The following is a 14,631-nucleotide window of genomic DNA, read 5'->3' on the forward strand; positions in this document are numbered from 1 at the left end:
TACCTTGGTAACAGGCTGTAAGGATGTGGAGAAATCTTGAGTTTGGAATGTGGGTCCACTCCAGCCACAGCCATGTGATAGCTTTCATCAAGGGTGACACGAGGACCCATGCTGAGACCTCTGCATGTGGACGGGGGGCTGTACCCCCGGGCCCCTCCCCTGACCTGCTCCACATCTACCCCGTGCCTCGTGCCTCTCCCCTGCCTCCTCCACACACAGCCCATGTCCACCCCCTCCCCCTCCCCAGCCCCATTCCCCGTCATAGCCCATGTCCACTGTGTTCTCCTCCCCTCCCCTGCTCCCTGTCATAGCCCATGTCCCCCTCACCTGCCCCGCTCCCCAGCACAGTCCACGTCCACCGCGTTCCACATGACACAGGAGTCGTCAGAAATCACGATGAATGGCCAGATGTCCTGAGGCTTAATTCCAAGCTCCTCCTGCCGGTTCCGCTCCAGCTCCAGGTTATGGTAGGACAGCTCCTTGATCAGGAAATGTGCAGCCCCTGGAATGGGACATGGTCCAACTCAGGTCTGCTCTGTATTCTCACCACTGGGAATGACCTCTCCCGTGCCCAGCCAGCACCATGTCCTCCACTGCCCACCGACGAGGAAAAGGCCTCTCGCCAGCTTGTCCACGCATCTGTGCTTCCCAAGACTTGAGAAGATGAATCAAATCAGTAACCAGACATCAAGAGCTGGCCAGAGGCTAGTCAAATGAATGCCTTTAGAATTCCAAAAAGCAAAAAGGACATATGTCAGCTGTTTAACTTTTTCATCTTTCAAATATTCTCTAATCACAAGAATTTTACCCCCTTTTTTTTTTCTAGTCTTAGGGTCTGAGCACTGCCCTTGGGCTTTCTCAAGGATAGAGCTCCACCACTTGCACCACAGCACCACTTCTGGCTTCTTCTGCATATGTGGTACTGAGGATTCGGATCTGGGTCTTCATGCGTGCTAGGAAAGCATTCTACCAAACTCCTAGCCCCTAGTCACAGGAATTTAAGCAAACAGCGTATGTCAAAAGGCCAAGCATGGTGATTCAAGTCTGCAATCCTAGCGACTTGGGAGGTACACATCAAGGAATCAAAGTCCAGACCAGGCCAGACCTTATTTCAAATAATAACCAACACTGAAGGGGCTGCCTGAGTGGGTCAACTGGTAGTGTACCTACCTGGCTAGTGTGGGGTCCTGGGTTTGAGTGCCAGCGCAGATAATAAACCAGCGGGGGTGGAGGGACACCTACCAACTCCAGCACTGTTGAAGATGCTCGGGAGCACCAGCATGATGTGGTTGGGCCAGTATTTCTTATAAATGGCCATTTCATACTCCTTGACCACCAGCACGTGCAAATGGCTGGCCCCATCCATTGCATGGTACAGATTAAAGAGCCCGTGTTCGTGGCGGCCCGTGGTCGGAGTGAATGTTGGACTTTTTATGTATTCGTGACTCTGCAAAGGAGAAGTACTAGGTGGAGCGTGTGCAAAGGCGGTCACAACTCTTCCCTTCCTCCCACACCCCTTGAATCCCAGGAAGACATGCAACTCTATTTTACCAATAAAATCTGGCACGATACGGTGCCAGTTCAGACCCCAGCTTGCACACGCCACTCTCTCAGAAGTTGTCTGTGACTGAGCCCAGGATAGCCTGACATGAGAGGCCCCACGGAGCAGAGATGCCAGGCCCAGCCAGGCTCCTTGAGACCCACAGCCCCCAGCTGGATGCCAGCCTGCTCACAGCCAGCTCAGACACAAGAGTGAGCACAGCTAAGCCCAGAGAGGCAGCCAGAGCCCCTCACCCAAGCTCAGGCCCCTGGAAGAACAAGCTCACTACAGCTGGTTCAAACAAAAACTAGAACCCATCCACCATGTCAGATGCTATTCTGCTCTGAGCAGATTTTATTGGCTATTTTAAGCGTTTCTCACAGGACATTTTAGATCGTCTATCATAACCTCAGGTTGGGGGGTCTTTTAGGTCAATAACTATGTTTTCTTTCACTCTTTCCTGAATAAGTTAGGGTTGGTTGGGGCTTCTCCCGCTGAATCTCTCAAAGTACATGCTGCACACGTGTGCACACAACTCACGGCTGATGACTGAGAGGCTGTCATGGATAAATGCTTCTTCTGACAAATCCACAAACGTGGCTGTGACAGCCTGACCCAGGGCTGTAACACATCTTATCACCAAGGCCTCTTGGGAGCTTGGCAACGAGATGGCTGGAATTGGGGAGGGAGAGGCTCAGGGTCCTTTGTGGGGTCTGTTTGTTCCTTGGGGCTGGGTAGAAAGTAGTCAGTGGGCTGTCATGCTGGACGTGCTGTGCCAGGGGCCCTGTAAGGAGCATCTCCAGAGGAGGAATGGCACCCTGGGGTCAGGGTCATTGAGGACAGTCTCTTCATAAGCGAGAGGAAATGGATCTGCTAAGAGATGCCCTGAAGTACTTGCAAGTGAGTGGTAGAATGTCGGGGATTTGCCTCCAAAGATACAGGAAGAAGAAAGGCAAAGACAGAAAACACACCTAGCCAGGAGTAAATGTGGAAGCTGGGTGATGATGGGCTCCTATTCTTTCTACCTCGGCCTGTGCAAAGGGGCCTACCACAGCATAACAGAAAAGAAGAATGATAGGAGGCTGAGAGCTGACGATCGTGGTCTGAAGTCAGGCCGGCAGGGAAGTCTGTGAGATTATTTCCCATTAGCCACCGAAAGAGCTGAAGCAGAAGTGGGACTCAAGCAGTAGAGCACCACCCTTGAGCAAAAAGGCTAAGGAGCCTGAGTGTATGGCCCTGAGTTCAAGTCCCAGTACTGGCACAAAATAAAAAAATAAAGCAAAAGAAAAGCAGGATGAACATCTTAATTACTATGAATACTTTCTGGGTACTGGGCCAGAGTCTCAGGCTGCTTATGCCAAACAATTCTCACAAGCTTGTTCAAGAAGTACCCCCAACTTCACAGACGAGGCATCGAGCCCAGATATAAAGTGGGGAGTCCCACTGATGGCTGGTGAGTGGTAGAGCATGCCAGGTCGCCGGATTATTTCTGGACTTGCCAGGCATCCACGCAGCTCAGACCCCCCCACCCCCCATGGCCTGGACTTCCCCCTATGGCCACCCCAAGTCACCCCACGAAGCCCAGGCCATACCTTGTCGGTCACAAGGGGCAGGCGCATGCTCTCCAGCTGGCCTCCGGGTTGGCTGAAGACAAAATGGTGTTCCTTGGACTTGGGGATGATGAAGTGGAGCTGGATTTCCTCTCCTAGCATGGAGTAAGAGAAGGCAAAGGCGTGCAGGGTGGACTCATAGAGCTGGGGTGTGAGGGAAAGGACAGAGCTTGCCATCAGAGTCCGGCTTATCTCCCAGAACCCAGGCCCTTCCTGGCCACAACAATACCAGGGCCAGGGCCCTCTCTGCCCCACAGAGCAGCCACCCTGAGGGCCACGCAGGAATCCCCGACAGCCAGCTCCTGCCACCCGGGGAGTACACTCAGGGGATACGCCTGCAGCTGGAGCCCCAATCAGGCTCCATCCAGACCTATCACAACGTCTGGCTTCCAGCCCTCTAGACTATGGGTTTGACCTAGGGACTTGTTCTGCATGCCACAGAGTTCATCTGTTAATAGCAATAAGCGCATTTTCCCATCGTAGGTATTCTGTGAAACCATCTCTTAGTAAGGCAGTAATAGCCAGGGGCCAAGGGCCCACATCTATTATACTAGCTTCTCAGGAGGCTGAGATCTAAGGATCATGGTTAAAAGCCAGGCAGGGCCAGGGCAGGAAAGTCTACGACAGTCTTATCTTTAATCACCAAAAAAAAACCCCAAGCAAACAAAAAAAACCCTGGAAGTAGAGCTGGGACTCAAGTGGTAAAGTATTAGTCTTGAACAAAAATGCTCAGGGATAGGCTCTGAATTCAAGCCTCAGGAATGGCCCCTAGCCACAACAGCAGCAATAATAGCCACACAAGCTAGCACATTTGTGGCAGGCACTAATGATCCTGAGGTTTGTCATTCAGCCTCATCTTTCCAGATGCCCTGCATCTGCGCACTGCAGCTCTGGTACGACTTCCTGTCTGGCTTTGCCCTGGCTCGGGCAGGCTTAGGCAGTCTCTTGGAGGTTCCACATGACCTCAGCTCTCATCTGACAGCTCTGGTGGCTGCACTGGCCACCTTAGGGCTGCAGAAGGAGATGGTCTCTCCTGCTAAACCCTCTTCTGCACCCCACCTCAACAGTGAAGGTTGCACAGAGTTTATCTGCACCCCTTGGCGGCAAAAGGAGTTCAGGTTTGGGAACACAGAACAGATGATGGGTTTCTGAATGGAGATGCCCAACCTCGATATTCATTAAATTCTGAGGTGAGGATGAAGTACTAAACTTGACAGGGCAGCCTTCTAGCCAATAGGCCCTGGATAGAGCACATGGGTGTGGCTGGAGCCAGAGACAGGGGCCCTGGGCTAGGAGCCATCTCTATGGATGTGCATCAGGCCAAATATTCGATCTCCTACAGAACGGGCAGGAAGGACTGGTATATGAGAGGCACGCAGGTGCACTGCCCGACGTCTGCTAGATCCCCGAGAAGGACAAGCCATGCCCATACCTTCATCAGCTCTATGCCCACACCACTCCACCCTCCCTGTCTGCCTCATGCTGCCCTGGAATCTTGTTCAGGTATGCAGCTTTCTTGAGGCGTTGAGCCCCAAAGAGGGGGGTGGTGTGCCTTCAGGTCTACACACCCAGGGCCTGGTTCGTACTAAGCCCTCGGGGAGTGTCCATGACACCAAGCTAACTTCTGGAATTGCCAGGACAAAGACAATGATGACCAACCCCTGCCCCTGTCACAGAGAACCTGGGGGAATCACTGCTCCAAGCGGTCCTAAGAACTGGGGATACCATGGGACAGAAAGCCAGGGCCCCCCTGACTCCAAGGCCCCCTGCTGGAATGAAAGCAGGCCTGGCGCGGCGGCCTACCTGGTAGTGGGGATGGAAGCCCATGTACTGGTGGCACTGCTCACAATGATGGTAGGTGTTGTAGGCCGCGTACTTGGACAACCTCATCCGGGCTGTCTGACGTCGCACATAAAGGTCCTCGGGCTTCCGAGCCATCCCTCTGTCTGCACAAAATCACTTGGTGTCAAGGAGCATCAGGAGTCCACACAAAGGTTCCAGCCCTGCCTATTCAAACCCAGAGGGACCCACGACTCAGGAGGCTGAGTAATGAAGGTCGAAATTCAAAGCCAGCCAGGCGGGAAAGTCTACCAGACTCTTACCTCTAATGAACTCCCAAAAAAGCCACAAGCGGAGCTGTGGCTCAAGGGGTAGCATGCTAGCCTGAGTGAAAATGCTAAGAGTCAGTGCCCAGGCCCCGAGTTCAACCTCAGTGCTGGTGCATGTGCCTCATCCCCCCTCCCCCGTCCCACAAAAGCAATAGGAAACCAGGCAAACAGAGTGAAGTGCAAAAACTAAGCACCACTGACGGAACCTCACGTGGTCCGTGAGGACTCTCTCTCACCTGTGTGACTCGGCTGGTGAAAGGAGACACAGTGTCTCAGTGGGGGAAACGAAGGAAGGCTCAGCTCACACCACGGCTTATGAAATGTTTCAGAAGCATATTAAGGGTCTATTACGCCATAAGTGAAACTGATCGTAACTAAGTATGCAAGTACCATAATGCTGTCACTCTGCCTCCGTATTATTTTTCCAATAATGTGGCAATAATAAGATAAGTTGTTTTTGTTTTTTGGGGGGACAGGGTAGAAGTAGAAGGCATTGGTGCCAGTCCTGGGTTTGAACGGAGGGTCTTGGTGCTAACTCTGAGCTTCTCTGATTAAGGCTAGTGCTCTAACCCTTGACCTCAGCCTCTGGAATCGGTAGGATTATAGGCATGAGCCACCGGCGTCCAGCTTCCATCTTAGTTTTGAGGCAGACCCTGCAGGTCACTTTTACCACCAGCCTTCTTCACTAACAATGTGGCACGGCACGGCACGGCAGAACTCTATCTGCACGGAAAGGGCTGCGCCCGGGCACTGTGCAAGCACGGCTGACCTTCACTCTTGATGCTCTGATGGTGCGAACAAATCAGACTGGCGTCCTCGTACTTTGGGTCATGAATGACGTAGTCGAAAGGCATTTTCTGGAACAGCTCCAGGTCCGGCCATGGGTCTGTGAACTGGAGGTAGCGCCAATCCGATTCTTCTTGGAGGCCTACAAGATTAGCACACACACAGGTAGGAGAGAGGCGCATAGGAGGTGAGAATGAGTTTTCTGAACTGTGGTGAGGATGATGCATGGTGGGTGGGTAGCGCATCCTATCTCAAGGGCTTCTAGCCCACATGGGCTTCTGCATGGTCCTAAGAAGGCAAACATTTGCATGAAGAGCTGTGTGCGTCCAGTGCAGGGTCCTGTGCTGCGCCCTGCAGGATGTCTGTCCCCTGCCCTTCGTGTGCATCATCGCCTGTCCCTGAGGACCTGTGGACCTGGGCCTCTGCACTGGCTTCCTCTTTGGATGCCACCAAACGTGGCCCAAACCACATTTCTACCATCTCCCACCAGGATTACAGCCAGAGCTTGCTGGCTAGAAAAGGAGAACAGGCCACTTGGTACAGCTCCAACTGCACCATGCCGACAGTGCACGCTGTATCACACGGATCGCGCATTAACTGAAGTGTGCATATGCAGGGGAGAATTCCAGTGGTGTAACTCCTTTGAACAACAATGAACTTATGGTCCAAATAAACGCCAGGAAGCTAGGACTTGGAGGGGGAAAGGGGGTCATGTGGACGGAGGCAGATGAAGAGAGGACGGGTGGGAGAATGCTGTCATAATATTCAATGTACACATGCAGAAATGGAATAGGACAGTTGAAGGGATAAGTGGGGTTTGAAGAAATGGGGAGAATGATGAAAGGGTGGCATTGAGCAAGACACATTGCATTCATAAGCTGACATGTTGAACTGAGATTCCTTTGTACAACTACTTAAAGATACTAAATAATGTATATTCATGCATTATATTAACATGAATTATATTAATAGAGACATATATTAATTAGATAATACTAATGTATTAATATGTGAATGCTTATATGTATATTATATAGGTATATTCACAGATGTTGATGTGTGTACATGATACATACATACGTCCTGTGATGGCTCGTGTGCAAGTTCACGAGCAGGAAGCAGAACAAAGAATTTGATATAGTATAGTTGCTCAGAAATCAGGAATTATTGCCATTTTGCAAGAGAAAACTGAGTCAGTGGAGACTTTGATAGGCTTAGAAGTCTGAGGAAATGGGTTCAATTTCTGTCTTTTATATTTGGCAGCTCTAAGAAAGCAAGATGACAGAAACGTGACAGTCCCGTTGATCTTCCCCAACTGTGGGGACCCACAGAAGCCCTGAGCTCCAAGAGGCCTCTGCCCGACAGGCAGTGCACGGGCTCAGGAGGCCAGGGGCCAGCCTCTGGGAGAAGTGAGACAGCAGGGGGGACAGACGGCAGCTGGCCAGCCACGCTTCTCTAAGTCAAGCCCCAAGCAGATGCAAGAGCTCACTGTGAGCTGCTGAGACGCTGCCACACACACAGAGCAGTCTTCCCACACGAGTGGTAGTCATCTGCCAGCCCAAGGCCCCAGCCCTCCAGGCAGGGGCAGGAAGCAAACAGGAAGCAGAGAGGTGTTTTACAGAGGCACAGGGCGAGGCCTGCCTCTGCGGGCAGGTCCACTCAGGAACACAGGATTCTTTGGATTGGCCTCAGAGATGGCTGGGCATGGGGGGGCTCCACTGCCTGGGGACCCCTCCACGATGGGGAGCTGCGTCCTAGAGGCCACGGACAAGGTCACCTCGATACCCACCTGCCACTCCCCAGCCCAGCTCCTGAGCTCGTTACTCAGCGGGAAAATGGAACAAGTCACGCTCACGACACTACACAGAAGACCAGACCTGGAAGTTTGTGTGAAGCACGGGGCACGGTGTACGACACGTGGCAGGTGCTCAGCCATCGTTCCCTGCCTTGCTATTACTCATGTGTCCCTTAGAGCTCCGTGAGACGCAGTTCAAGTCACCAAGGCCACCAATGGAGGTGACTGGACACCCACCAAGCCCAAGCCTCGCCAAGTGGACACCTCACCGACATTGATCTCTTCTTCGTCGTACACATCCACTTCGGTCAGCCGGATGAGCATCCGGGACAGGATGCTGAGAAACTGCAGGTAGGCGCCCGTCTTCCCGATCTGTGAAGACATGGGGTTAGAGCCCACGGGCAAGAGGCCTGTCCGCATGCCAGCCAGCCGCCGGAACAGCTGGCTGCCCCCCATCTCTGTCGCCTGGGAAACTCATGTCAAGGGAACAAGGGCCGTGTGGATATACCTCGAGGGAAACACAGCCTGAAGCCATGCAGACAGCAGACACACTGACACCAGGCGTGGGAGAGACGCCCACCTTCCATCACCCCCAGGGTGTCTCTCCATAGTACCACCAACACGTGTATTAAGGAGACTTTATCAGAAGCAGGAAGAAGCTTGTGTGCTCCCGAACTTCCTGACTTTGCTTATTGATGGACTGACAGGACTGGAGGGTTTCTGGTTTTGTTTTTTGTTATTCTGCGGGTCATGGGGCCTGAACTCTGGGCATGGGCGCTGTCCCTGAGCTCTTCAACTCAAGGCTACCGCCCCACCCCTTGAGCCACAGCCCCACTTCCCATTTTCTAGTGATTAATTGGAGATAAGAGTCTCACTTTCGGGCTGGGAGTTTGGCCTAGTGGTCAAAGTGCTTGCCTAGCATGCACGAAGACCCGGGTTCGATTCCTCGGTACCACATACGTAGAAAAAATCCGGAAATGGTGCTGAGGCTCAAGTGGTAGAGCTCTAGCCTTGAGAAAGTCCAAGGACAGTGCTCAGGCCCTGAGCCCAAGCCCAGGACTGGCAAAAATAAAATAAAATAAGGGATTGATTTTTTAAGTGGAATATTACAAACCTCAGGCCCTTTTCAAGGCAATGATCCAATAATAGCCAGCCCCTCTATGTTTTTTTTTCCCAGTCCTGGGCTTTGGCTTTCTCAAGGCTAGCACTCTACCACTTGAGCCACAGCACCGTTTCTGGCTTTTCCTTTACATGTGGTACCGAGGAATCAAATCCAGGGCTTCATGCATGCTAGATAAGCATTCTACCAGTAGGCTGTGCTCCCGACCCCTCTCCAATATTTTTTAAGGCATGTTCACACTATTCTGTACATTTATTTTAATGTCAGTACCTTGGAAAATTTTCAATGGTAAAACAAAGAGATCTCTCTTAAAATTTCTGTGGCTGAATTCTAAGATAGAGTTGTCCCCAGATTTATTCAACTAAAGACTTGGCTAGAGGACTTTGTTTTCATGAAACGCACATGCTTTGTGGGTTCGCATTTGAGGGCAGATTTCTGGAGAAGGGGCAGGTGGATTCCTGGATTCCAGTGAGGACAGGTCAAAGCGTGCCAGTGACTAGGGAAAGATTCACAGGCATTCACTTCTGGCTGTCCACATGTGAAGCAGGCCCCTCAGGGACTTGCATCTATCCTCAGGCTTCTCTCAAGGCCAATAACCTTTGAACGGAACATGGCCTCAGAAAGTTCGGCTCCAGGCCAGGTACTGGTGGCTCATGCCTGTAATCCTAGCTACTCAGGAGGCCGAGACCTGAGGATTCCCAGTTCAAAGCCAACCAGGCAGAAAAGTCCCCATGAGACTCTTATTTCCAATGAACCACTCAAAAACTGGAAGTGGTGCTATGGCTCAAAGTTACAGAGTTCTAGCCTTGAGCAAAAGAGCTTATGGCCCCCAGGCCCTGATTTCAAGCCCCATGACTGACAAAAAAATAAATACATAAAGCCCAGCCCCAAATCTGGCTCTAGGCTCTACTGGGTTCCAAATCCACCATCTTCCTCCACATCCGTCTTCTCTGGCCATTCTCTTTGGAGAGACATGGTGCAGAGGGAGGGCTCCTCCACCATACCCCCCAAATCTTCCGATACACACCGGGGTGTGGATGCTGCCCACAGTGGCCAAGGACCAACAGTGACCAGTAGGGAAGGGAGACTCTTATTCTGAAGATATACAGGTATCTCCCCATCACTAGAAGAATACTCAGATGATGCAGTAACCTAGCTGGGAGAGTAGCCATTCAACCACTCCAGGCCATCCCAGAAGATTCCAGACAGTGGATGACCAGATACTGTCAGTCGAGAGCTGTCCCACTGGCTACAAGTCCAAGGGCGATCTCGGTGTCCTGCAGCACCCCGGAGACAGAGGCACAGAACCTACCTGCGGGGGCCCGCTGAGCAGCAGCCTGCGGGGGTGGAAGCCGTCGGGGCGGCCCTCGGCCCGGTTGCCGTAGTCCATGTGGCTGGGCCTGGGCACGGTCCACTGGCGGTAGTAGAGGGACTGTTCGGTGGAGGTCATTGTCTTGCTCAGCAGCGGCCGGAAGGAGCTGGTCCACATGACGGACGGGGCGGGCAGGAGGGAGGCGGCCTTGGGCAGCCCGCTGCTATCGGTGGCCAGGATCATGTCGTACACCAGCTTGGGCAGGAAGACCACGGGAGGCTGGCGGCTGGCCTTGGCCATGGCGCAGGGTGGGGTTTGGGGCAGGAGGGGCCCGGCAGCGGGTGGCTGGCCAGCGGGAGATGAGCCGGAGGGCGGGGTGACGGCCACCTGCAGGCTCCGATGGCTGGGAGGGGCTGTCAGCTCTGGCCTCTCACAGAGCCTGCTGTCCTCCACAGAGCTGCATGGCGCAGGGGACGTGTCCTGCTCCCCTGCGCCGGGAGGAGGCCCGGGGGGCTGAGCTAGGGACTCACCGCCACCGAGCACTGAGCCTGGGGAAGAGACACGCCTGCTCAGGGACATTCATCTAAGAAACACCCAAGCACATCCAGTGACATCTAAGGACATCTAGTGACACTCAAAGGTATCCAGTGACATCTAAGGACTTCCAGGGCTATCCAGTGACATGCAGAGACATCCAAGGACATCCAGGGATGTATGGAAATGTCCAGGGACATCAAGTGACAACCAGTAACGTCCAGGGACATCCAGTGACAATGCACCAAGCCAAGCTGTTGGATTTCAGAAAACTGTTCTGGAGACTTTCTCACTTCCAGAAGAGTGAAAGTTTGTTTGGCATCTCCCATGTACTACTCTCCTTTAGATGTAATAAGATGAGGAAATTAGACTGGACTGGAGGCATGGCTCAAATAAAGGTTTGCTTCTTTAGCACAAGACCCTGAGTTCAATCCCCAGTGCTACCAAATAGAAAAGGAATATGGCCTACAATACATATTGCAGGCAGCTGTACAGGGGTGTTACCAGGCTCGGAGTAAGCTGAAAATTAGACTGAAGCTTGGTATGGTTGTACATGCTGTAATCCCATCACTTTAGAAGGCTGAGGCAGGAGAACCTTCAGTTCAAGGCCAGCCTAGCCTACACAGCAGCTCTGAGGCCAGGCTGAAGTATATGACATGTCTCAAAAAAAAATAAAAATAAATTGGAGTGAAGGAAAAAAAACTCTCCAAGCCAGAGTCCATACAGAATTTCTCTCTCAATGTGCAGATTCAGATTACATGAACGTCCCAGTTTCCAAAAACTGCCTTTCGAGGAAGACAGGCAAGCCATTTCCCACCCAGAGAACTCGGGGCGGAGCCCAGCACCCTCCCGCGGCCTCCCTTGTCTCTGTGGCATCAGAGTACAGGGGCTGTGAGCACTTGTTGCCTCTCCCAAGACATCTCCTATGCCACCTTCCCTGTGAACCATCTCTGCCGGTTCCTCCACAGGCAGGGACAGCCCGAGACAAAAGGTGTGTATACCGTGCACACGCACACACGTGCCCCACACAACCAGGACTCTGCACTCTGATCCTCTCCTAGCAACCAGGCCGGCTGGACCCTGGACCCCGGAAGCCTTCAAAATCCCAGAGCCCAGGTCCCCCACAGGCTCCTCAAGAGCACATCTTTCAAGGTTGTCTCTTCCCAGGCCCGGTTGGAAGCACAGGATGTGCAAGGTCGCCGTGCATCCTCCTGTCCTGCCCTGAAATCTCCAGCAGCCTGACCTTCTGACCTTCCCTGGCCGAGACTCACCTGAGGCTCTGGAGGAGAGGGAGGAGGATGCAGAGTCGTGGGATCGGGACCGCTCCCTCCGCGCAGGGCTCCTCTTCTCCGTGGGAGAGCCTGCTTCAAAAACACACTGAAAATGCACCCGCGTCCTGCGCCTGAGGTTCTTCCTCCCGGGGAAAGCACCGTCACGCCTCCCCGCCTGCCCTGCGCTTAGACACTCCTTCCCTGTGCAGGCCACACGGACCTCACAGTGCAGTGGAGTGGTCGCAGGAAGTGTGGTCACACCACACTTGAGCTTGGTTATTAGGGTCACTAGCACATTCCAAAGCAGGACCGGCAATGGCAGCTCCCCACGAGGCAGAGCTCTGGAGGATCACAGCTCAACCAACACAGAAAACTGCTACACAGGAATCATCAGTAGGAGGATCACAGTCCAAGGTGGCCTGGGTATGAACGCAAGACCCTTGTGTGAGGAATGATGAAGGAAAAATGGATTGGTTGTGGGGCCCAAGTGGCAGAACATCTGCTTAGAAGTGCAAGCCCAAGTACCTCCAAAAGAAAAACGTTAACACATGGTGTGCAGGGAAGCCGGGGCCCAGCCCTGAAATCCCCAATTTATAGAGGATTGAGAGGTGTGGGGGGGCACAGAAAGGGAGGGGAGGGAGGGAGAGAGGGAGGAGAGTGAACAAGTGTAATCATGCTGTTCAAGATACACTATAAAGTGTATCTTGAACCTTAGGAAAGTATACTTTTTTTTTTTTTTTTTTTTGCCAGTCCTGGGCTTGAGCTCAGGGCCTGAGCACTGTCCTTGGTCTTTTCTCAAGGCTAGAGCTCTACCACATGAGCCACAGCACCACTCCTGGCTTTTCTATGTATGTGGTACCAAGGAATTGAACCTGAGTCTTCATGCATGCTAGGCGAACACTCTATCAAGTAGGCCAAACTCCCGGCCCCGAAAGTACAGTTCTTTTGTGTGCTGATACTGAGGCTTGAACTAAATCTCATGGACTTTACTACCTAGGCTGGCTTTGAACTGTGATCTTCAGATTCCAGCCTCCTGAGTGACTGGGACTGCAGGTATAATCTGCCACCAGTGGTCAGCAGAAAGTATTTTTCTTCTTACGTTTTCAGGAAGTCTAGAAGAACCTTTTGGGATTTCCATCTTCCACCAAAAAAAAAGAGGGAGGTTTAAAAAACATCAGACTTCCACAGATGCTCCTCCTACACAGGTGCAGGCAGCCTCCAGGACCCGAGGCCCTGTAGGACGTGTGGCAAGAGCCCCAGTACCTCTGGGCCACCCTCACCTTCCACTCCCAGCTCCTCATCCTCGTTGTCAGTGCTGCTCAGTTTCTCCCCGTCACTCTCCAGGGCCTCATTCCTGGTGCCCTTCTCCAGCGGCATCTCACTGCTCACGAAGTAGGCAGCCAGGCCCAGCTCCTGCTCCAAGGCTGTCCTCACCAGGCACGAGGAATTGATCAGGCGCAGGTCGCAGTATCGCAGCGACCTGGGAAGGTACACAGGGCGTTTGCATGGGCTTTCCCCCGGAGCACACGAGAACGATGGCCGTGACTACTTCAGGAACACAGCTATCAGGACATTCACTCTCTGGACAAATGCTCAGTGTAGCTCAGGTGGCCCCAAACCACTACTGCAGCTACAGGGCCTTCACCCACAGAGCCTGGCAATAACCCCCTCCCGGGTTAGTGGCGCCCTGAGAGAAGCTGGAAGCCATCCCAGACACACTGCCTTGCCAATGCTGGAGGACCACCAGGATGGTGCCACCTAGAGCTGGGCAGTGGTGGTGCAGCCTGGGCTCCAGGCTAAGCGAGGCGGGTAGCAGCTTACCTGGGCAGGGACTCCCCATGCGGGTCCATCCCACTGAAGATGAGAATACATGGCAGGCCTTCCAACTCCAGGTAGGTCTGAGGCCTCCACTCAGCATCCTCGATTTTCTGCCACATCTGCAGACAGGAAATGGTGAGAAAGCTGGGAGCCTCTACACCTGAAGGAGTATGGCCCCAGCCCAGGGCACCACACTGTCCCCCGGCTTAAGGCTCTGGAAAGTCCCTGGGAAAATGGAGGCGGGGATGTTTTCTCTCGTGTGTGGAAGGTGGACATGCACACACAGTCAGAATATAGAAGAGCCTTGGGGAGGAACCAAAGGCACTGCTCACAGTGTCTAACATGGTATTTAGTGAAACAAATCCCAGGAAATGGAAACGTGGGTTTTGTTACTGCTGCTGCTGATGGTGTTTCATTGAGGGTTGTTTCTTTTTTGTTTTGTTTTTTGTTTTTCTTTTGGGGAGGGGCAAAAAGAGAGATCAGGAAAGAGCAGAAGGAAAGGGCAAATCAGTCTCATGGTATTCAGTATGGAATGTAAATCTGTGGGTAAGGATGAGAAGGGGAAATTTGGTAAAGTAACGGAAGGGGGTGACCCTGTTCCCCCCCCCCAAAAAAGGTACTCATCACATGACTTGGGAAATGGTAACCATTCTGTAGACACCCTAATAATAATAAAGTTGTAACTTTTTTTTAAAAAAAAAGGAAGCACTTTTCCAAGTCTTTGCATTTCCTTACAA

At 52.6% G+C, this 14,631-nt stretch overlaps 1 protein-coding gene across 1 annotated transcript in view; it reads right to left on the reverse strand.

Annotated features, from left to right (window-relative positions):
* Window positions 1-14,631, reverse strand: part of Greb1 (growth regulating estrogen receptor binding 1) — a 57,041-nt gene that overhangs the window by 6,883 nt on the left and 35,527 nt on the right. The window contains exons 18-27 of the mRNA XM_090336217.1: window positions 13,898-14,013; window positions 13,357-13,556; window positions 12,057-12,166; window positions 10,272-10,796; window positions 8,109-8,211; window positions 6,028-6,186; window positions 4,954-5,096; window positions 3,133-3,294; window positions 1,243-1,447; window positions 328-502 (exon numbers count right to left, since the gene is read on the reverse strand). Of these exons, the coding sequence (XP_090192343.1) occupies window positions 328-502; window positions 1,243-1,447; window positions 3,133-3,294; window positions 4,954-5,096; window positions 6,028-6,186; window positions 8,109-8,211; window positions 10,272-10,796; window positions 12,057-12,166; window positions 13,357-13,556; window positions 13,898-14,013 (1,898 nt within the window). The remainder of the gene's footprint in view (window positions 1-327; window positions 503-1,242; window positions 1,448-3,132; window positions 3,295-4,953; window positions 5,097-6,027; window positions 6,187-8,108; window positions 8,212-10,271; window positions 10,797-12,056; window positions 12,167-13,356; window positions 13,557-13,897; window positions 14,014-14,631) is intronic.

This window comes from Megascapheus bottae, chromosome 7 (assembly GCF_031878675.1).
Source record: "Megascapheus bottae isolate mThoBot1 chromosome 7, mThoBot2.hap1, whole genome shotgun sequence".
Lineage (NCBI taxonomy): Eukaryota > Metazoa > Chordata > Mammalia > Rodentia > Geomyidae > Megascapheus > Megascapheus bottae.